At 37.8% G+C, this 23,659-nt stretch overlaps 2 protein-coding genes across 12 annotated transcripts in view; one reads left to right on the top strand and one right to left on the bottom strand.

Moving 5' to 3' along the window:
- Positions 1–2,421, bottom strand: part of MTHFD1 (methylenetetrahydrofolate dehydrogenase, cyclohydrolase and formyltetrahydrofolate synthetase 1) — a 60,634-nt gene extending 58,213 nt beyond the window's left edge. Inside the window, exon 1 of the mRNA XM_027554294.1 lies at positions 2,242–2,421. Within this exon, the coding sequence (XP_027410095.1) occupies positions 2,242–2,282 (41 nt within the window). The 5' untranslated portion in view covers positions 2,283–2,421. The remainder of the gene's footprint in view (positions 1–2,241) is intronic.
- A 105-nt stretch (positions 2,422–2,526) lies between these two features.
- Positions 2,527–23,659, top strand: part of LOC113900488 (coiled-coil domain-containing protein 170-like) — a 40,174-nt gene continuing 19,041 nt past the window's right edge. For 3 of the 11 annotated variants that reach the window (XM_027554304.1, XM_027554302.1, XM_027554310.1), the window contains exons 1-4: positions 2,527–4,539; positions 10,360–10,498; positions 16,557–16,577; positions 17,332–17,460. In XM_027554304.1, coding sequence (XP_027410105.1) covers positions 4,433–4,539; positions 10,360–10,498; positions 16,557–16,577; positions 17,332–17,460 — 396 coding nt within the window. In that variant the 5' untranslated portion in view covers positions 2,527–4,432. Of the gene's footprint in view, positions 4,540–10,166; positions 10,499–16,556; positions 16,578–17,331; positions 17,461–23,659 lie in introns of all 11 variants that reach the window. The other 8 variants (XM_027554301.1, XM_027554300.1, XM_027554308.1 and 5 more) reach the window with 8 other exon arrangements.

Here is a 23,659-nt window from a genome sequence, read left to right as displayed (position 1 = left end):
TCTGCAATTCTACTCTTCGGGATCTAACCAACAGAAATGTATATATTATATGCTCCACCAAAAGACATGTAAAAGAATGCTCATAGCACTATTCAATATTCATAATCAACCAAAATGAGAAACCAAAATGTACGTGAATAAGTAAATAGTGGCATATTCACATAGAATACAAAACAGCAACGAGAGTTAATGAACTACAGCTACATGTAACATGAAATAATTTCAGAAATACAGGGCTGATTGAAAGAAACCAGACACATAGAAGACTTTATACTACTTGATGTCATTTATATAAAGATCCAAAACAAGCAACACTAACCTGCAGTGTTGGAAGTCAGACAGCGATTACCTTTGTTGGAGGGTGGTGATGGGATGGGAGTGAGAGAGGAGTTTCTGGAGAGCCAACAATGTTATTTCTCGCTGAGTGCTACTGAAGTTTAGCAGTGAAAAACTCATTGAGCTATATACCTATGACAGGTGCACTTTTTTGTACACGTTCATATGTAAATAAAAAGAATTAACAAAAACAAAAAGCTCCCCAAGTGATTTTAATTTGAGAACCACTAAAATAGGTCTCAAGGCAACTATCACTGTCAAAAAGATAATGAATCAATCACTTCTGTATACATTAACTAATTACCAATTGTTAACAGCTAACATGTATTGAACACTTATTCTGTACCAGGAACAGTTCTAAATTCTCTTCAGTTAGAAACTCATTCAATTCTCTTAATAATTCAAAGGCCTAGATATTATCTTTATTTTACATTTGAGAAAATTTTGGCACAGAGAGGTTAGCTAACTCACTTAATGCTAAAAACCTAGTAAGGAGTGAAAGGTTTCCAGGTGTTATGGATACAGACAGAAATAAGGTGATGCACATATCTGCCCTTATGGAGCTTACAAACATATTTAATTTGCTCTCTACTCAAACCAAAACATATCCAGTGAGCACCTATTCTCAGTAGCCTGCCAAGAAGCAAACCTAAATTATCTCTTCAGCCTCTCTAAAACGAAGATTTTATCAAGAAAAGCCTCTGATTAAGGGAGTGGGTTTGAATATAAGCAACCAAACAACAAACATCAAGCACAAGCAATGCAATTTAGGAAATCACATGCAGAAAAGAGCTCAAATGTTAAGTACTGTGATTTCTAATCTAGAAGTTCCGGGTTCCTCCTCACCACTGTGAGAGATCCACCATCATCTAAATTACATCTCACCTTCTTTGTTCCCCTCTACCTTCCAGGAAACAATCATTATGGCTGAAGGTGGGTTTCACCACCAGTGACTCTATAATTCGCTCAAAAACCTGTACACACAAAATTAGGGCTTCATGGGGCAATTATTGTTGCCAGCTGCGGCTGTCACTAAATAACAGGTGAAGTCCAAGGTCCCAAGAAAAACCTGCAGGTGGATCACAGAAAATATATCCTTCCCTCTTCTACTTTCATCTCTTCCTCTCACTCCACTCCGGTCAACTCTCAAAACAAAAAGCTGCCAGGTGTTACTCCCAGGGAATTAAGGCTGGCAATCATATCCACTAATTAAGCATCCAGATTTCCCGGTAGAGTAGAAATGGCAGAGCTCAAAAGGAATGTAAAATATTGTCAGGACTCAAGAGCCAAACCAGAAAGTAACTCTAGGGTCAGGACACAGGAGATAGCTGTTAGAGGAGCATGAAATTGAGGGGGAAAGAAATGTTTATTAGATTTCACTTAGCAAATGATGACTCTGGGGTAGTAGGAAAAAGCTATGATCTTGGATGGAGACCCTCTGACACTAATCAGCCTGGTAAACTTGTAAAGTCTTGCTACCTCATTAATCTCAGTCTCCTCCCCTCCAAATTACGGGGGAAGGGAAGTAACTGGATTTCTGAGTGGGATGCTGCAGGCAACCCAAACATACTCTTCTGGCAGCTGCACTTCTGGGAGAATAGTTGTCGGGCTGAGGAAGAGAACTTGTCCCAGAAGCAGAGGAGCCAGCAGGCAGGGCCACCAGGTACCCGATCTACAAACGCAGATCATGTCCGGGGCGCATTTTTTTGGTTTCAGAGACCCAGTCTTCAGGGGTGAGGGGTTCAAGACAAAGTCCTCGCTACCCACTCCGCTGGCCTGACTTGCGCTATAAGTCTCCCTCCCGCAAAAAAAAAAAAAAAAAAAAGTCCTTGGGAACCTGCACACCCTGCTCACAGTCCTCGCCTGCAAACCCAACACGCCCTAACAACAAGGACAGGTGCTTACGCGGAGACCACCTTCCCGTTCAGGATTTCCGCCGGCGCCATGACCTTTAAAAGTCCGCCGCTCACAATGGACACCAACAAAATCGAGGTTCGACTCTCTTCACTGCTGCGCGGGACAGCCCAACACACGTGTCTAGGGACCTCGCAGGCCGACACTTCTACTGCGCCTGCGTCCCCGCCTCCACTCGCAACGGATGAGAATGCGCGTGCGCAGTCCAGACGGACGGAGGACCCTTAGGCGGCTTAGAGCTGAGGAGTAGAGGGTTTGACGTGCAGCGGGAATTTGAGGGACCTCTGTGTAGACTGGCTGGAGGACATGATTGGCTGCTGGAAGGATTTTTTTTTTTTTTTCCAGAATGCGCCATCGTGTGGGCGGGGATCCAGCTGAATTGGGAATCAGCTTAGAATCCAGACCTTAGGGGGCGGAGTCGAGGCACAGGTTAGCGGGAGACCAGTTTGGCGGGCGCGGGAGGGCAGCGCCGGCTGAGGGCGTGGAATCTGTGCTGTACGATTCTTACCGGGTTCCCGCGTAGGGAGCTTGGAGGCGCCGGGCTGGCTTGCAGGTAGACCTGCGGAATTGTGGGGAGGCATCCGGCGTTCTCGTACCGCAGCCCCCCCGTCCTTTCCCTCCCCCCCCGCCCCGGCGTGGTCAGACTGGGGTCGCGGTCCCCACCCTCATACTGAATCGGAGAGTCTGGGTGGCATCCCCTGACTTCTTTTCAAGTCTTCTCAGGCGAATCTGATGCTTGGCCAAGGTCGAAACCCAGCCCGCTGTTTTCAGACCCGCGTAGCTGGAGCGCCATGTTGGCTCCCTCAGGGTCCGGGTAACCCCCAGGATAGCCATTGCAGGGAGGGTGGTCAGCTTTGCAAGTCTAGGTTTTATCAGATGCCCACACACAGATCTGGGGTTGGAGAAAGGACAAGGGCCTTGCAGAACTGTGTGGCCTTGTGACCTCAAGGGCGGACACTCTTGGAAGGCAACTGGGATGTTTAGAAGGACGAGTTCTGCAAGTTTCTGATTGGTTCCAGAATCGTCCCACAGATACTAAAGTCCGCAAGTGCTGAAGTCCGTTATAAAAAAACAAAGTAGTGTTTATGTATAACCGAAGCACATACTCCTGTGTAAATTACATCACCTGTAGATTACTGATACCGTGTAAATGCTAGATAAATAGGTGCTGGTATGCTTCAAATTCAAATTTTACCTTTGGGCACTTAATGGAACTTTTAAAATTTTTGACCAGGCTTGGCTGACAGAGCAAGTGGAACCCAAAGATACTAGAGGGCCAACTATATAATAACCTAAAAAATGTAAGGACCTCTGAAGGCATACTGTTACGTTATGTTCCATGTGAACAACAGATGAAGAGAAAAATATGTTCCCTGAAAATTATGGGTAGTGAAAGTTTTGTGTTTATAATGCCAAATAGATATTGACTGCAACTGTCTGGTTTGCTGAGAAAGATGACATAAACCCCGAATTGCAGATTGAGAAATAGAATTTGAAGGATAATTTTCAAAACTGCATAGCTGTTGCTGGAATAGGGACCAAACCTGATTGTTTAAAATATGTTGCCTTTGCCACTTTAACAGCCTGGTTTTCAACTATGATATCTCTGTGTGACCGGTACAATTCATTCACTGAGCAAATAGTTATTGAGTGGCTACTATGTCAACAACAGAGAGACACTGCTCTAGGTGATAGGGATACCACGGTGAACCAATTAATTCCCCACCCCCCACCCCCACTTCCCAGCTAATATTCTGGGAGTCAATGGTCAAAGAAATATGTACTCTAATTTTAGATATTAAGAAATACCATGTTTTACCAATAGACAAGCTAAGAGGATACGGAATGGTGGTGGGAGGCAGGAGAGTGCTGTTTTAGAAATGTGTTAAGAGGAAATTCCCTCTGGGGAATCTGAGGTGCGGAAACCTGAATGAAGAGAGGAAGTTAGGGTATAAGAGAAAAAACCAAGGATTTGGTTTGAGCAGCTGAAAAGGTGAAGTTCCATTACTGAGCTGAAATAAGTTTTTAGATGCATCTTAGATGTCTGATATTTATATAAATGAGGTCTGCGATATTTGAATCCATGAAATTGGAAGTGTGCCCAAGACAGGAATGAGTGTAGGTAGAGAGATGACTGAAGACTGATACCTAGGACACTTCAGTGTTTAGAATTCAAGGAGATATGAAGAGAAACCAGGAAGGAATACTGAAAAGAGTCCAGCGTGTTATGAGAAAAACTTTGAGAGCATGCAGCCTTAGAAGACAAGAAAGTGTTTCACAGGAAAAGAGGTAACTAATTCTTCCAAATATATTGCAGGTTGGTCAAATGAGATAAAGACTGAGAATGGATCATTTTACAGAGAATAAAAAGAAAAAATATTTTTATTCAAATGCTGTTAATGGCAGTTGCTTGAAAAAAATGTGTATCCTTTCTGCAGAAGTACCATTTTTACAAAAATACTGAGGGTTATTTGAGAATATCTATCAAAACTTTAATGTGGGCTTTCTTTGATCTTGTAAGTCCACTTCTAGAAATTTACCCTAGAGTAATAAGTACATGTATACACAAAGATATATGTATAAGAGTGTTCCTCACAGCATCAGTGTCAATAGCAAAAAGCAAATCTCCATCAGGATGGATGAAGTTGTTAAGCAATGGATATACATCTATAGATGCTGTGTAAGATAGCTTTCATAAATTATTAAATCATCAAGGCAGGTTATCCAGTAAAATGTGTAATGTGATTTCTATGAATATATTCAAAGCAGACTGTCTCTGATTACGTTAACAAAAATGACCCCTCACTTAGCTACTTGTTACTATCACAATAGCCTATTTTATTCACAGCACTTATCACTATCTAAAATGATTTCATTTATTTAGTTGTTCGCTATCTTTTCTTTTTCCACCAGAATTTTAGCTTTATTAGAAATTCCCTGTCTTGTTCATGGTTATGTTTCTGCTGCTTAGGGATGTAATTTTTAAAATCTAGTTTTAGAGGAAAAAAAGGATATTTCTAATTTTCCTGGTTTAGTTATTAACTCTTACTCTCATACTTATTAATACTACTTATTTTAGCCCTACCTCATTTTTATTCACATTAGGATTACCTGTGTAGATTTTTTAAAATATTTATGCTTAGACCCCACTGTAGACCAATTAAGTCAGAACTGGGGGTAGTGTCAGAGTATCAGTATTTTTTGAAGTTGTCTTTGAGATTTTAATGGGTGGACAGGGCTGAGAACCACTAGATTAGATGATATTTGAAATATAAATATAGTGATTCTAATATCAAGAACACATAATAGGGACATGCTTTCTTAGAATACCAGTTTTTCAAACAAGTCATGTTTTGCTTTTACTGTGTTCCATAGTAGATGGAGTCATCATTTTTCTCCTCCTTTCAAAGTACTTCTTTGTTTATTAGGTGTAGGTGTTTGACCTATTCCAAGAATTTCACAAAAGAAAGACCCAAAATATGAATTTCACCTTTGCTGGAATATTTACTTTTGGTGGGATTACTTTCCTAAGAGTTTGCTAAGTTCTCTCATGCTTGATGAAGCCACTTTATGTTTTTCACTTCATTAATTAGGAAAATAAAGACTCACAGGCCTTACTTTATCACTTTAGAAGGTCCCTTTGCTATTCCCTTGACCTCTGTGATGCGTTGACCTAGCAACAGCTCCTTTGATGTACAAACATTCTTTTGGCAAATAGTGCAGGGCAGTCCCTCATATTGAACAATTCAGATTTCTTCTGGGAACTGAACTTGGAATTGGAATTTTCTCTTGTGCCTGATATGGTAAACATTTATGGTTTTTACTTTCTACTAAATGAAGCATAGCATACTGTATTTTTCTAATGTGAATATTGATAAATCTTACGAATGTTGTGAAAGAATTCAGTAGTTATGTACAGACCTAAAATCATAGAATAATTGTGTCATATGGCTGTATTTTATTTTTCATTTGAGACTTCTATTATATTTTTATTATATTTTTGTAAGGTAAATTTGGAAGAACAGTATTATCACTTATATGAGTTAACTTTGTATTTAAGAGTGGTGTTTTGTTTTTTTCCTGTTGGGTTCTTTAGTTGTTCAAACTGTGTTTTGGGGGCCTAGTATGTTCAAGCTGGTTTTAGAAAAGGCAGAGGAACCAGAGATCAAATTGCCAACATCCGCTGGATTATGGAAAAAGCAAGAGAGTTCCAGAAAAACATCTATTTCTGCTTTATTGACTATGCCAAAGCCTTTGACTATGTGGATCATAATAAACTGTGGAAAATTCTGAAAGAGATGGGAATACCAGACCACCTGACCTGCCTCTTGAGAAATCTATAGGCAGGTCAGGAAGCAACAGTTCGAACTGGACATGGAACAACAGACTGGTTCCAAATAGGAAAAGGAGTACGTCAAGGCTGTATATTGTCAGCCTGCTTATTTAACTTCTGTGCAGAGTACATCATGAGAAACGCTGGACTGGAAGAAGCACAAGCTGGAATCAAGATTGCCGGGAGAAATATCAATAACCTCAGATATGCAGATGACACAACCCTTATGGCAGAAAGTGAAGAGGAACTTTAGCCTTGTGATGAAAGTTAAAAGAGGAGAGTGAAAAAGTTGGCTTAAAAAGCTCAACATTCAGAAAACAGAGATCATGGCATCTGGTCCCATCGCTTCATGGGAAATAGATGGGGAAACAGTGGAAACAGTGTCAGACTTTATTTTTTTGGGCTCCAAAATCACTGCAGATGGTGATTGCAGCCATGAAATTAAAAGACGCTTACTCCTTGGATGAAAAGTTATGACCAACCTAGATAGTATATTCAAAAGCAGAGACATTACTTTGCCAACAAAGGTCCGCCTAGTCAAGGCTATGGTTTTTCCTGTGGTCATGTGTGGATGTGAGAATTGGACTGTGAAGAAAGTTGAGTGCCGAAGAATTGATGCTTTTGAACTGTGATGTTGCAGAAGACTCTTGCGAGTCCCTTGGACAAGGAGATCCAACCAGTCCATTCTAAAGGAGATCAGTCCTGGGTGTTCATTGGAAAGACATGCTGAAGCTGAAACTCCAGTACTTTGGCCACCTCATGTGAAGAGATGACTCATTGGAAAAGACTCAGATGCTGGGAGGGATTGGGGGCAGGAGGAGAAGGGGATGACAGAGGATGAGATGGCTGGATGGCATCACCGACTCGATGGACGTGAGTTTGGATGAACTCCAGGAGTTGGTGATGGACAAGGAGGCCTGGTATGCTGTGATTCATGGGGTTGCAAAGAGTCGGACACGACTGAGCTGAACTGAACTGAGTATGGAATGATAGAGATAAACCAGAAATAGATTCTGCTCTTAATGTAGCTTTAATGTAGTAGGAGAGATCAGATTTTTACCTCATACAATATTGAATGACATAACAATCAAAGGAAATACATAGATCATATACTCTTAAGAATTAGGAAGAGAGAGAGATTATTCTCACTTGCATGAATCAAGGAAGGAGATGGTACTTGAGATACTGTAAGATTAGTTCATGCTTCTGGGAATATATTTTGGCCCACATAGTACCTTGTTTCTTAGAAGCAATATAAATGAAACTCGTAAGTTGTTTTTAATAGAGCATAAGATTCATAAAATGGTAAAAAAATTTTAAAAAAAAGAAGAGGATAGGATTCTTAAGAAAACCTTTGTCTCCAGTATGATCCTTGTTCCAGGACTGAGGAGCAGTTTATTCCTCCTTTTCAGTTCACCAAAACTTAAGTGAGTTCAGTTCAGTTGCTCAGACGTGTCCGATTCTTTGCGACACCATGGACTGCAACAAGCCAGGCCTCCCTGTCCATCGCCAACTCCCAGAGTTTACTCAAACTCATGTCCATTGAGTCGCTGATGCCATCCAGCCATCTCATCCTCTGTCGTCCCCTTCTCCTCCTGCCTTCAATCTTTCCCAGCATCAGGGTCTTTTCCAGTGAATCAGTTCTTTGCATCAGGTGGCTGAAGTATTGGAGTTTCAGCTTCAACATCAGTCCTTCCAGTGAATATTCAGGATGGACTGCTTGGATCTCCTTGCAGTCCAAGGGACTCTCAAGAGTCTTCTCCAACACCACAGTTCCAGCTTGTGCTTCTTCCAGTCCAGCGTTTCTCATGATGTACTCTGCATATAAGTTAAATAAGCAGGCTGACAATATATAGCCTTGATGTACTCCTTTTCCTATTTGGAACCAGTCTGTTGTTCCATGTCCAGTTCTAACTGTTGCTTCCTGACCTGCATACAGATTTCTCAAGAGGCAGGTCAGGTGGTCTGGTATTCCCATAGAGGAATTTTCCAGAGTTTGTTGTGGTCCACACAGTCAAAGGCTTTGACATAGTCAATAAAGCAGAAGTAAATGTTTTTCTGGAACTCTCTTGCTTTTTCAATGATCCAACAGATGTTGGCAATTTGATCTCTGGTTCCCCTGCCTTTTCTAAATCCATCTTGAACATCTGGAAGTTCATGGTTCACATACTGTTGAAGCCTGGCTTGGAGAATTTTGAGCATTACTTTGCTAGCATGTGAGATGAGTGCAATTGTGCGATAGTTTGAGCATTCTTTGGCATTGCCTTTCTTTGGGATTGGAGTGAAAACTGACCTTTTCCAGTTCTGTGGCCCCTGCTGAGTTTTCCAAATTTGCTGGCATATTGAGTGCAGCACTTTCACAGCATCATCTTTTAGAATTTGAAATAGTTCAACTGGAATTCCATCACCTCCCATTAGCTTTGTTCATAGTGATGCTTCCTAAGGGCCACTTGACTTCGCATTCCAGGATATCTGGCTCTAGGTTGATGATCACACCATCACGATTATCTGGGTCTTGAAGGTCTTTTTTTGTATAGTTCTGTGTATTCTTGCCATCTCTTCTTAATATCTTCTGTTTCTGTTAGGTCCATACCATTTCTGACCTTTATTGAGCCCATCTTTGTGTGAAATGTTCCCTTGGTATCTCTAATTTCCTTGAAGAAATATCTAGACTTTCTAATTCTATTGTTTGCCTCTATTTCTTTGCACTGATCACTGAGGAAGGCGTTCTTTAAGTCTATTCTTTGGTTCTTAGAAAAGGAATTGATATAGTAATGATTTTAAGTATCGAATAATTAAAATGAGGAAGAGACTAAAGTTTCATTAGAGATATTTGTTCTTTAATAATTGTCTTCAGTATTAATAAATCTGGAATAAGTAATAGAGGAATTTCAAAATAGATTTCCAGGGTTAGTAAAGAAAACCAGGGTTTCATACTTTCAGCTCAATATTCTTCAGCTCACACCCTCTTGATATTTTTTGTTCTGGAACTGTTCCATTTTCTGGGAGATACCACCAGCAAAGGAAACTCATACCCTATTTGCATGCAGCCCTCTCAGTGCACGGTTTCTAAATGCCACATTTCCCCCACTAGAGTTCATTCTCTGATCTTAAAAAAGAAATCTCCATCTTATTGCTTAATAAAATATATAGATAATAATTTGGAAGGTGTCTTTCTTCTATTTCTCTTATTGAAAAGAAAGATAATACATGAACTGGGTAGGGAAAATGGATTTAAGGCAGTATTGAGTTCTTAGGAAATTGAATTTATAAAATTCATAATGTGAGGTTACATTTTATGTTTCTCTGGGACAGAGCACTATGAGCTATCACATGTTACATTAACTCATTTTAGACACTAGCTTTTGACTGAATCTTGAGGGATATAGTTATATTTCCTATAGACTCAGAAATTGAAAATGAAGGAAATTTGCAAGTCAGGTATCTAAAGATATGATTCACAAGTAGCATTTAAGTATGATATAAGTGCATATGTGTATATCAGCAGGCTATTTTCAACCAGTTGTAATTTAAGCACTGTTTTGATACTGCCTTTAGAAACTAGATCTGTCTTATCTCCAAGCTACAGGTTCAGCGGGCAGCTTCTTCTGAGGTCTGGCTAAACTATAAGGATCTGACGTGGAACCTTCGCAGAGACATTGCTGTGGGCGCTGGCCAGACCTCAGCATCTTTTCCTGACCACTCTATGAAAACTCTTCTTGGAAGCACCTTGGTTCACCATTAGTAGATCTTGTTCATGCTTCTTTTATCTCCAGCATGTCAAGCCCTGTCCAGTTTTTAAACCACTCAAATCCAGGGAAGCTGGCTACTGCCCAAAGCAAAGGACCCCGCAAGGCTAAGCCGTTGGAAGTCAAACATATATCAGCTTACGCATCTCGGAAAAATAGCTCAGGGGTAAGTTGTACTCTGGGATTTATTTAATTTTTTCTGTTCTCAGGAGGAAGAGGTAAAACAGCATCTTGCACAAGCAAGAGCTAGCAGAAAGGAAAATTCAGTTCTGTTTGCCCCCTCGCCTGTGGAGCACCCTTCCAATGCACGACTCAAGACATGAGTCAAAGATCTCACTTCCAGTTCCTGACTTAACTCTAGAACAAGGAGCAATGAAATTTCTGAATCTAATGGAACCTCAAAGTGAATTTTACTTATTTTTGCCTTTTTGGTGATTCTGATATTTCACCAAGGCCCACAGTCCCAAAACAATATAAAGGGCCTCTGAGTTAATTTGATCCAACCCTATCATTTTGCAGATTAGCAAACTGAACACTGGAAAGAGGCCACAGTGATTTAAGGGCAGAACTGAGTAGTCTGACTCTCATCACCTTTCTGTTGTCCCATATTACCCCCTTGATATACAGCCTTGTTTTATTAGGGCTGGACCCTGATGAGACTGTTTCTGGAAATTAAATACCCTCTTGGGTCAGATGATATTTTTAAGACCATTAGACAGATCCATCTATTCTTTAGCTTGTAACTCCTAGGAGATGAAGTCTGAGCTGTGGGGTAAGGATGGGGGCTTAGGGGACTGGTTTATTTCCATCCCCTATTGTCTTTAAATGAGAATAATTAACCTAGTTTCTTCCCTAGGAAAGGAAATGTATTACATTAAAAGTAAATAAGTCAACAGATGAATGGATAAAGAAAATGTGATACATGTATTCTTTAGAAGAATATTCTTCAGCCTTTAAAAAAAAGGAAATCCTGCCATCTTCAACAACATAGATGAACCTGCAGGACATTCTTACTTAGTGAAATAAGCCAAACAAAGACTAATACTACATGATCTCACTTATATGTAAAATCTAAAACAAACTTACAGAAACAGAGTGGAATGGTGATTTCCTGAGATGGTGGGAAGAAGGAAATGAGATGTTGGTTAAAGGGGACATTATTTTTGCAAGATAAATAAGTTCTGGAGATCTAATGTTCAGCAATGTGACTATGTATATATATATAGTTAATAATACTGTATTGTATACTTGAAACTGCCAACAGTTTAGATCTTAAATGTTCTCATCACAAAAAAAAGAAAATGGTACTGTGTGAGGTGATGGATATATTAATTAGCTTGATTGTAAAGATTATTTCACAATGTATACAAATATCAAAACATTGTCACATACTTTATATATAATTTTAATTTTCAACTATACCTCTAGAAAGATGGGGAAAAGAAGTAACTGATACAATGAAGAAGGACATTGTTCTACAATCTCTAACTCATTTAAAGTGCATAAATGCTCATAAATACCTCTGGGAATATAAAAAATTGTTTTATCATTTTCCACAAGTTTTAACACCATAAAATATATATTTAAATATTGGTATATTATGAAGTTTATAATAATAAAATTGTCTTATTATCAGCATGTCCTCATTTAACTATGAAATTTATTTTAAATCAATTATAAAACAAAATGCTTGAGTTTGCAACAAGTAAGTTTAAAAATAGCATGTTTTCAAAAAAAAAAAATAGTATGCTTTCTTTGGGATTGTGTGTGTGTGTTAGTGGCTCAGTTGTGTATGACTCTTTGCAATCCCATGGACTGTAGCCCGCCACACTCTTCTGTCCATGGGATTCTCCCAGCAAGAATACTGGAGTAGCATGCCATTTCCTACTCCAAGGGGATCTTCCCAACCCAAGGATCAAACCCATCTCTTAAATCTCCTTCATTGACAGGTGGAGGCAGATTCTTTATCACTAGCGCCACCTGGGAGTGAAGTGAAGTCAAAGTCGCTCAGTCGTCTCCGACTGTTTGAGACCCCAGGGACTATACAGTCCATGGAGTTCTCCAGGCCAGAATACTGGAGTGCATAGCCTTTTCCTTCTCCAGGGGATCTTCCCAACCCAGGGATCGAACCCAGAAATCGAACCAAGATCTCCCGCGTTGCAGGCAGGTTCTTTACCAGCTGAGCTGCGTGGGAAACCAGTGCCACCTGGGAAGCCCTACGGAAAAGTATAGAGACTAATACATTTCCCTCCAAATTTGCTTTAGTAGTTCTTTTAAGAAAATAAAACTTCACTCATAAAATTGAAGACCATTTTGTAACCTCTCATCCTTCTCCAGTCTTGGGTTGCGTGCATGTGTGCATGCTGAGTCACTTCAGTTGTGTCCAACTCTTTGCCACCCTATGGACTGTAGCATGCCAGGCTCCTCTGTCCATGGGATTCTCCAGGCAAGAATACTGGAGTGGGTTGCCATGCCCTTCTCCAAGGGATTTTCCCAACTCAGGGATCGAACCTGCATCTCTTATGTCTTGTGCATTGGCAAGCGCGTTCTACACTAGCACCACCTGGAAAGCCCCTCTTGGGGTGGGTAATATAAATAAATTTAACAGTAGAATCAGACATCAGCCAGTAAGAATCGTTGCCACTCTTAGCTCTAGGGCAGGTCCTGGGGCCTCTGCTGCTGAGTGTTAGTCATCTTGGTGAAGGGAAGTGAGTGGATCCAGGGTCTGGGGTGGTGAGAGATGAGGGTGTTAGGGTAGCTACTATTACAAGTCTATGTGGAAGTACTGCTGGACCATCCTGGACCTTTTTTTTTTTCCTTCTTCTTTTCGGAGATAATTTCTGAAGTAAGCGTATAGCCTTTGTGTCCATGTTTTTAATGTTTAGATATATGTGAATGCTTCTTATATTGTTTTGGCCATTTAAAAAATTACATTAATGATATTCTACTAAACCTAACTTTCTACCTTGCTATTTGCACTCAGTCTTTTTGTTGTTCAGTTGTTCAGTTGTGTCCAACTCTTTGCATTCCCATGGACTGTAGCACGCTAGGCTTCCCTGTCCTTCAGTATCCCCCAGAGCTTGCTCAAACTCATGTCCATTGAGTTAGTGATGCCATCCAACCATCTCATCATCTGCCGTCCTTTGATGTCCTTTTGTCCTCCTGCCTTCAATCTTTCCCAGCATTAGGGTCTTTTCCAGTGAGTTAGCTCTTTGCATCAGGTGACTAAAGTATTGGAGCTTCAGCTTGCATCAGTCCTTCCAATGAATATTCAGGGTTGACTTCCTTAAGGATGGACTGGTTGGATCTCCTTGCAGTTCAAGGAACTCTCAAGAGTCTTCTGCAACACCCAGTTCAATAGCATCAATTCTTTGGCGCTCAGCCTTATATGGGTGTTTTCTGTTTGTTTTTTGGTAGTCTTTTTTGTTTGTTTGTTTTATTTAATGGACTTTTAAAAAAAATTGGGAGTATAGCTGCTTTATGATGCTGTGTTAGTTTCTTTGTATAATGAAGTGAATCAGCTATACATATTCGTATATCCCCTCTGTCTTGGACCTTCCTCACACCTTCTGCTCCTGCCATCCCATTCATCTAAGTTACCACACAGAGCACCCAAGCTTAGCTCACTGTGCTATACAGCAGGTTCCCACTAGCTATCTACTTTATACATGGCTGTGGACACATGTCAATCCCAATCTCTCAATTCATCCCCTGCCCTGCCCGTGTCCATGCATCTGTCTGCTATGTCTGTGTCTCTATTCCTGCCCTGAAAATAGATTTATGTTTTTAAGAGAAGTTTTTTTTATTCATATAAATTTAGTCTGTGCGTGATAATTCCTGCATAGAATTCCAATACAAATTATATTAATATATCAATTTTTATACATTTTAATTTTTTATTATATAAGCAAGCTTCAGCGAGCTTCACATACAGCATCCCTCCTTGTTCATTTCTTCTAAACTATAAAATAAGAAAGGAATTTGAAAGAACTTATCTATAAAAATTGCAGGTTGAGTATTTCTTATTTTCATAAATTAAAAGCCTAATGAAACATAATGGTTACTGTTTTTTCTTTTTGTTATTGGTGTTTGAAATCTTAACAATATTGTGATATGTTAAGAACTTAGCACATTTTAATCAATCTGCTCTTTTGTTTTATATCTCAGGTACATTGTCGAGTTAATCATGCTTAGTTCATGGTACAATATCATCTTTCTGTACAGGGCTCCTCTTGCTTTACTTTTTCTCCATCTCCATTTCTGTCTCATCTAATACATTTGATGTATGTCTTTGGATATAGATGCATCTTTTAAAAATATGTAGTTTTGTTTTGTGAATGGATTTTTAAAAAATATACATAGGAAAGAACTATAAAATGTATATGCACAGGCTAGGTAATAAAACAAATACCTATAAACCCACCACCCAACATCTTAAAACACTCCAATACCTGAGAAGCGTCCTCTTTGCCACTTACTAACTGAATCCCTTTATTCCTACCTACACTTACAAATAGTGGCTTTTATGAGTTTTGTGTCAATCATTCTCTTTGCTTTTCTTCCAAGTTTTAGCACTTATATAAGAATCCCTAATAAATATTAATTTTATGTTTAAAAGTTTACTTAATGTAATTATACTATTTCTGTCTTTTTGTTACTTCTTTCACTTCATGAGATTTGTGTCACTTTGTGCGCATTCAGTAATGATTCTATTGTATAAAGATACCATAAATTACCCATTAAATCTTACTTGACATGTGGGTTGTTTTCAGTTTTTGCTCTTTCAAGTAACATTGATAATCTTTGCTTTTAACTGGAAAGTTTAGTCCGTTTACATTTATTGATGTTATTGATTATGTGGGTGTCTTTCTATCAGCGTATGTATAATCTACTTGTCCTGTTATCTTGTTTCCTTTTCTCTCCTATCATACACAAAACTGATTGTTTTTGTTTTGTTGTATTGCATTTATTTCTTTTTTTCTCATTTTTTTTCTACAAGTTTAAGAGTTATATGCTATATGACTATTGTTTTAATAGTATATTAGTGATTTTAAAATATATAATCAGCAAAGTTAACAGAAGTTTTTATGGTTACTCTTGAGAAATCTGAATATTTTATTATAATGCTTTAAACTGTTTTTCTCCTCTCAGTCTATATGCTTTTATTTTGTCCTGCACTGGTTCTATTCTTTATTTTCAACCCCATAAATCACAGTTTTAAAATTAATGTTTATGTAATTATGCTCACATAATATTTACTGTTATTTTTTATTCACTTTTCTTTCTTGTATCTCAGACTTTGTGAGTTCATTTTCTTTCTTTAAAATTCTCTTAAGTAAGGGCCTGTTGGTGGTAAATCCAATTTTTGTCTAAAATGTGTTTATTTTACTCTTAATCTTGGAACATAATTTAAGTAGAAATTCTGGTTGGCACTTACCTTATGTCTTTGATTTGAACAAGTAGTCCTGTCTTAGCCACTATTTTGAAATTTGAAAGTATGCTTTTGGCTAACCAAGCCATATATGAATTAGTGGAAATTTTAAGATGTAGCCCAGTTGCAGAGATGTGAAAATCTGTGCCTTTTATACTCAGTGAAAGATGATATATTTTTTATTAGTATATTACAGATGTCATTTCACTGTTTCTCAGCTTCTGTTGCTATTGAGAAGTTGCTCACCTGTCTAATTGCTATTTCTTTGTAATTATGTCCTTTCTATTATCTGTTTTTTAGATCCCTTTGATATTCTGTAGTTTCATTATGAGTGTGTTGGTAAAGAAATTTTTTTGATTTCCTTTTCTTGGGACTTGCTGGACCACTTAGATTAGTATCTTTCAACAATTCTGTAAAATGATCAAAGCATTATTTCTTCAAATATTGCCTCTTCATCATTCTATAGAATATAGCCTTCTTGGACTCCTAACAGACATATGATAGACCTTTTCATTTTAATCTCTCTGCCTTAAACTCTCTTTCTCCATTTATTTGTTCCTGTATGCTCAAAATTTTGCTTCATATTTGAGTTCACTCGTTCCTCAGCTGTGTCTAATTTGCTTTTCAATGTGTTCGTTTAGTTTTCAAATTAAAGTTATTATACTTTTTATTTCAAAAAGTTGTTTTCCAATGTTAATTCTTTGTGGTATCTTGTGACTTAGTCATATTTTCAAAAGTTCTCTTTATTTTTTAAAAACATTTAAATATAGTCATTTTGTATTCTCTTTTTCAGATCTGCATTCCTAGTATCTTGGTAAGAATAAAATTTTAAAACCTGATAACTTCAGAAAAATGCGTTTTGTTCCTTTAATACAATAAGTACTATGTGATACATTTATACACTTTTTAGGGATTTAGATGAATATATTTTACTTGGTTTCAGTTGAATCATATAAACTTTGTTCTTAGCCAGTTATGCTAATTAAATTTAGAATATTATATATACTCTTTTGGTAAGAGGAGGAGATATTGTAATACAGATAAATCTCCCTAATTTTTACTCTCAGTAAAGAGTGAAAGAAACACAAAATTGATGTTGATTTACTGAAATCAGATTTAAAAAAAAATAAATTTGTATAAGATATAAGCATAGGAATTTACTTATAATAAAAATAAAACAAATACTGGTAAATCTTTCACCAGTGACCTTAAAATAGTTTAAGGCTCTGTAAAGGCTTTATTAAGTGTGAATTAAAATTTTCTGACATTTTATGTGTGTTTTATTTTCTATACTCTCAGAAATTATGTTTATTAGATGTGCTGCATTACTCATGGCAGGTATTATAAGTTGTTAGGTAAGAATTTTTAGAGAAATATAAAGTAGACTTTTAAGTTAACATGTTACTTGCTACTTTTTGAGACCTATTTCATTTGTTAGGATACCACCTCAAAATGAATATTTTAAAGTTGTATTTTAGAGTTACTTATTTGAGTTTGTGAGCTAAAACAGTGCAGTTTTTATTATAGGGTACATGTTTAGCTGATTAATTTGAAATTTCTTTTTGTAGGCTTGTCTTAATCCACCTATTGAAGTGGTTCCCACCAGGAACCCAGTCAAGTGCAACAAAAGGGCAGCTGATTCAGTCCATCCTGACCTTGCTGGTTTGTTGGTGAAAAACAAGAATCTTTTAGCTGAGGTATATGGATTACTTGAAAATAAAACACCATGGGAAGTTATATCCTCTGTAGGGAGCGAAACATTCTGATAAAAGTCTCCAAGTTTTATCTAAACTCAGTTTTGCTTTTTTTCCCTCAATACTGAACCCTTTTATCACTGAGGGGCACTAATGTAGATCCACATCTATCTTTTACCAGAGAAATCCCTTTGGAGATGTTACATATTGCTGCTTTTGAGTGACTACTGAATGACGTAGGAACTGCCCTGCTCAAAATGTACATAATAATAATCTGCATGTGCATGCTCAGTTGTGTCCGACTCTTTGTGACCCCAGGGGCTGTAGACCACTAGGCTTCTCTGTCCATGGATTTTTCTAGACAAGAATACTGGAGTGGGGTGCCATTTTCTACTCCAGGGTATCCTCCCAACTCAGGGATTGAACCTGTGTCTCTTATGTCTCCTGAACTGGCAGGCAGATTCTTTACCACTGTGCCGCCTGGGAAGATAATAGTTAAGGATGAGTTCTCACTTTCAGTAAAGTGCCAAATGGCAAATATTACTAATCTTATTAAATACTTGATGAAACATCTGAGTAGTATCAACAGATGAAAAAGAAGCCACATTTGTAAGAAGTACCTTGACTTTGATAGATTTGATACCCTGCAATGAACTAAAGGATACTTGTAGGAATTTTTTAGCTGAACTCTAGCATTCCAGTATTCTTGCCTGGAGAATCCCAGGGACGGGGGAGCCTGGTGGGCTGCCATCTATGCAGTCGCACACAGTTGGACACGACTGAAGTGACTTAGCAGCAGCAGCAGCAGTACCCTAAAATATTTGTTGCAAGAGATTGGTAATCAAGATTGGAATCCCAAGGCTGTTGTCGTTGTTAAAGGTAACATAATGTGGCTGCGAGTCTGTATTGCCTCTATGGTTACCTTTAAGTAAAATGTTCTAAGTGCTGATATTGTGGGACATTGGATAATGCCTTTTGAATAAGTAGCTATCTGTTGTTTCTATATTGGTTTGCTTGGGCTGCCGTAATAAAGTGCCATGGCCTGGCTGGCTTAGTTAACAGAAATTTACTTTTTCATAATTCTGGAGGCGAGAAGTCCAATATAAGGTGTCAACAGGGCTAGTTTCTTCTTCTTTTTAATGTTTCCCCCAGCTTTATTGCCATATAACTGACATAACATTGTGTAAATTTAAGATGTACAGTATGGTGATTTGACGTACATATGTGTTGTGAAGTGATCACCCCAATAAGGTTGGTTAATAACATCCATCACCTCGCATAATTACTTTTTTTTTTCATGGTAAGATGGTTAGTTTCTTCTGAGGCCTCTCTCCTGGGCTTGTAGATGGTCATCTGTTTTCTGTGTCCTAACTTGGCCACTGTGTCCAGGGGTTCATGTGTATGTCTAATTCATAAAAAACCTTTAAACAGATTTAAAGAAAATATGTAAGCTATTCATATAGAATTTCCAAGTACTTCTTAAAAACAATTTTTTACATGTACACAAAGCATTTGGTACCTACACATAGTTTTTGTTTGCCAAAGGTTCTACAAGGTCTGCAAAGGTTCTAAAAGGTTCTACAAGGCCTCATTGTGAATTGATTTTGGAGACTGTATACATGAAAAAGTATTTCATAGCTCATATTGGCATTTTCTAAATTTAATAAAAATCAGTGACAATTTAACTCCAAGCTTTTTAAAAAAAAAAAAACAATTCCCTGGTGGTCCAGTGGTTAGTACTCCGTACTCTCCTGCCAAGGGTCTGAGTTCAGTCCCTGGTCAGGGAACTAAAGTATTACAAGCTGTACAGCCAAAAGAAAAAGAAAAAAAAAACTTCAAAAAATAAAATAAATAAAATAAAAAACAAAATTTAAAAAAGTATATTGATTACAATAGAATACCTTCAGCTTGAGTCATCTTTCCCTTTCCCAATAACCTATTATTTAATTTTATAGTAACACAATTGTCTTGATGAGACAGTTTTTCTATTCATGCATACATTTAAGTCTTTCTGTTATAATTATCTCTTTGTGGGACATACAAAAATAATTACCATGTGTTTCTGTCCAATAATGGAGAAACAGGTGCAAAAAGCTATATTTAGAAAAAGGCAGATACAGAAGGGATAAATATTAAAGAATTTAGTTGGTAATTGGATTGTCTAGTTTAGGGAATATGATATTGAGCTAAAACTCTTGCATAGTGCTAGGTAGGCTGCTGTAGTAATAAAAGTTAAACAGGGAATTCCCTGGTGATCCAGTGGTTAGCACTTGGCACTTCCACTGCAGGAGGCCTGGGTTAGATCCCTGGTCTCAGAACTAAGATCCCAAAAGCAGTGAGGCTCATCCAAGGGAAAAAAAAAAGTCTAACAATTTGTTAAAAAAAATTACTGATAATATGTATAATAAGGCCTACTGTCTTAAATTTAAGATAAAATTAATGTGTTTTGCCAGTATTTTTAATTTGATTTTCAAGGAAACTTCTATTTGTGAGGGCAATATGACTGTTTTTTGCAGATATTTTTCTTCCCTTAGTGTAGTAACAAGGCAAATAATATAAAGGTGGTAAATGCACCAGTTCTGGAGGGGGTGAATGGAGGCAATATAAATTTTGCAGCTAAAGAAAAAAATCATGAGAACCAATTATTATTAATTTTAGTTGAACTTTTTATTGAGATAATTATAGATTCATTTGCAGTTTTAAGAAATAATACAAAGATATTCTTTGTAAACTTTTCACAGTTTCTTCCAAATTTTGCAAAACTATAAATGTAACAGCCTAAATATTGACATTGATGCAATACAATCCACCAGTATTATTCAGGTTTCCCCAGTTTTACTTGTACTCGTTTGTGGGTATTATGTTCTAAACAGTCAGTCAAAATACTGAACAATTAGTTTTAACAGCACAAAGATCCTTCCCATTGCCATTTGATATGCACATCCACTTCCTTCCCATCCCAACTCCTGGCAACCACTGATCTCTTCACCATTTCTAAAATGCTGTCATTTCAAAAATGTTATATACTGGAAAAAAAAGTTATATACTGAAAAGCTAAACATATTACCAAGTGACTCAACAGTTACACTCCTAGGTAGAAACACAAGAGAATTAGAAATATATTCACATAAAAACTTGTAAATGAATGTTCATTATAGCATTTTCTGTAAAACCGAAAAGTAGACACAACACAAATATCCATTGATGAGTAAATATGTAAAATGTGGTATATCCATATAGTAGAATATTATTTAGCCATGAAAAGGAATGAAGTACTAACTGATGCTCCAACATAGATGAACCTTGAAAACACTATGCTAAGTGAAAAAAAAGCCAGTCACAAGAGACAGCATATTATGTAATTCTCTTTATATAAAATGTCCAGAATAGGCAAATCCATAGAAACAGAGAACAGATTAGTGGTTGCCAAGGGCTGGGTTGGAGGTAACTACTAATGGGTATGGGATTTCTTTAAGGGATAATGAAAATGTTCTGGAATTAGATCACGGTGATGGTTGCACAACTGTGAACATACTAAAAACTGAATTGTATACGATAAAGGGTGAATTTACAGTGTGTGGATTATATCTCAATTTAAAAAGTAAAAAAAAGTTCAGTATGGCTACACAACTCTATGAATGTACCGAAAACCATTCAGCTGTGTACTTTAAATGGATAAATCTATGAATTGTACACCAATAAAGCTGTTTTTTAAATGTTTTGCAAATAGAATCATGCATATACAACCTTTTTAGATTGGCTTGTTTCACTCGGCATAATTTCCTGGAGATTTGTTCAAGCTGTTGTATCAATAGTTTGGTCCTTTTTATTGCTGAGATTGTGGTATGTATATACCACAGTTTGTTTAACCATTCACTTGTTGACAAATACCTGGATAACTTCCGGTTTTTTAGCTATCAAAAGTAAAGTTGCTATGAACATTCATGTACAGATTTTTGTGTGAACATAATTTTTCATTTCTCTGGGATAAGGGCCCCAAAATACAATAGCTGGGTCATATGGTATTTGCATATTTAGTTTTATAAGCAACTGCCAAGCAATTTTCCAGAGTATCTGGACCATTCTGTCTTCCTACCAGCAACATATGAGTGATCCAGTTTCTTTGCATCCTCACCAGATCTGGCATTGTCCCTGTTTTGTATTTTATATATTTTAATATTTAATACATGGGGAGTGTTATTGCACTGTGGCTTTTATTTGCATATCCTTAATGGCTGGTGATGTTGAATCTATTTTTATGTGCTTGTTTGCCATCCGTATATCCTTTCTGGTAAAATTTCTGTTAAAGTCTTTTGCCCATTTTTGTAAATCAGATTGTTTTTTGAGAATTTAGAGTTCTTTATGTTAATATATTCTAGATATAAATCCTTTGTTGACAGTTTTTATCAACAAGCTCTATTTGAGTTTTGGGGTACCTAAATTTCGTTAAGTTCTAAATATATTTCAGGTTTCATTATGTCCAAATCCAACATCAAACTTATAAAAAACTTGGATTCTTTAACATCAACAATAACAGGAATACCTCTTTTATTGTCTTCCACTTTATTTCACCTCACAGATTCTGTGTTTTTTATAAATCAAAGGTCTGTGGCAGCCTTGCATTGCTCAGGTCTGTCTGAGCAGCTCAGGGCTCTTTTTCCACCAGCAACTGCTCACTTTGTGCCTCTGTGTCACATTTTGGTAACTCTTGCAATATTTCAGACTCTTTCATTGTTTTATTTGTTGTGTTGATCTGTGACCAGTGATTTTTGATGTTACTATTGTAATTGTTTTGGGGCACCATGAACTGTACCCATATAAGATAGTGAGCTTAGTTGGTAAATATTGGGAGTTTTGACTGCTCCGTTTACCTGCCATTCCCCCTCTCTCTCCCTCTCCTCTGGCTTCCCTATTCCCTGAAACAATATTAAAATTAGGCCAATTTATAACCTTACAATGACATGTAAGTGTTAAAGTGGAAGAAAGAGTTGTAGATCTCTCACTTTAAATCAAAAGCTAGAAATGATTAAGCTCAGTGAGGAAAGCAAGTCAAAACCTGAGATAGGTTGAAAGCTAGGCCTCTTGCCCCAAACTGTCAGCTTAGTTGTGAATGCAAAGGAAAAGTTCTTGAAAGAAATTAAAAGTGCTATTCCGGTGAACACACAAATGATAAGAAAGTGGAACAGCTTTATTGCTGATATGGATAAAGTCCTTGTGATCTGGAGAGAGATCAAACCAGCCCCAGCATTCCCTTAAGCCAGAGCCTAATCCAAAGCAAGGCTCCAACTCTCTTCAGTTCTAGGAAGGCTGAGAGAAGTAAGGAAGCTGCAGAAGAAAAGTTTAAAGCTATCAGAGGTTGGTTCATAGGTTTAAGGAAAAAGCTGTTTCCATTATGTAAAAGTACAAGGTGAAGCAGCAAGTGCTGACATAGTAGCTGCAATAAGATCCAGACGATCTGGCTAAGGTCAAGATGAAGGTGGCCACACTAAACAACAAATTTTTAATGTAGACAAAACAGCCTCTTGTTGAAAGAAGATGCCATCTAGGGCTTTCATAGCTAGAGAGGAGAAGTTGGTGCCTGGCTTCAAAGCTTCAAAGGACAGGCTGACTCTGGTTAGAGGCTAATGCCGCTGGTGACTTTCACTTGAAGTCAGTGATCAATCCAGTCTTAGAACCCTTGAGAATTATTCTAAATCTACTTTGCTTGTACTCTGTAAATTGAACAACAAAACCTGGATGATAGCACATTTGTTTACAACATGGGGTAACTGAGTATTTTAAACCTGCTGTTGAGTTTTACTGTTGAGAGAAAAAAAGAGTCATTTCAAAATATTATTGCTCTTGGTCACCCAAGAGCTCTGATGGAGATGTACAATGAGGTTAAATTTGTTTTCATGCCTGCTAATACAATCTCCATGGATCAGTTGCTGCTGCTGCTGCTGCTGCTAAGTCGCTTCAATCGTGTCCAACTCTGTGCAACCCCATAGACGGCAGCCCACCAGGCTCCCCCGTCCCTGGGATTCTCCAGGCAAGAACACTGGAGTGGGTTGCCGTTTCCTTCTCCAATGCAGGAAAGTGAAAAGTAAAAGTGAAGTCACTCAGTCATGTCGGACTCTTAGCGACCCCATGGACTGCAGCCCACCAGGCTCCTCCATCCATGGGATTTTCCAGGCAAGAGTACTGGAGTGGGGTGCCATTGCCT

This window comes from Bos indicus x Bos taurus, chromosome 10, assembly GCF_003369695.1.
Source record: "Bos indicus x Bos taurus breed Angus x Brahman F1 hybrid chromosome 10, Bos_hybrid_MaternalHap_v2.0, whole genome shotgun sequence".
Classification (NCBI taxonomy): Eukaryota; Metazoa; Chordata; class Mammalia; order Artiodactyla; family Bovidae; genus Bos; species Bos indicus x Bos taurus.
The sequence above is the reverse complement of the archived record's forward strand: the minus strand, read 5'-3'. Positions and strand labels throughout refer to the sequence as shown.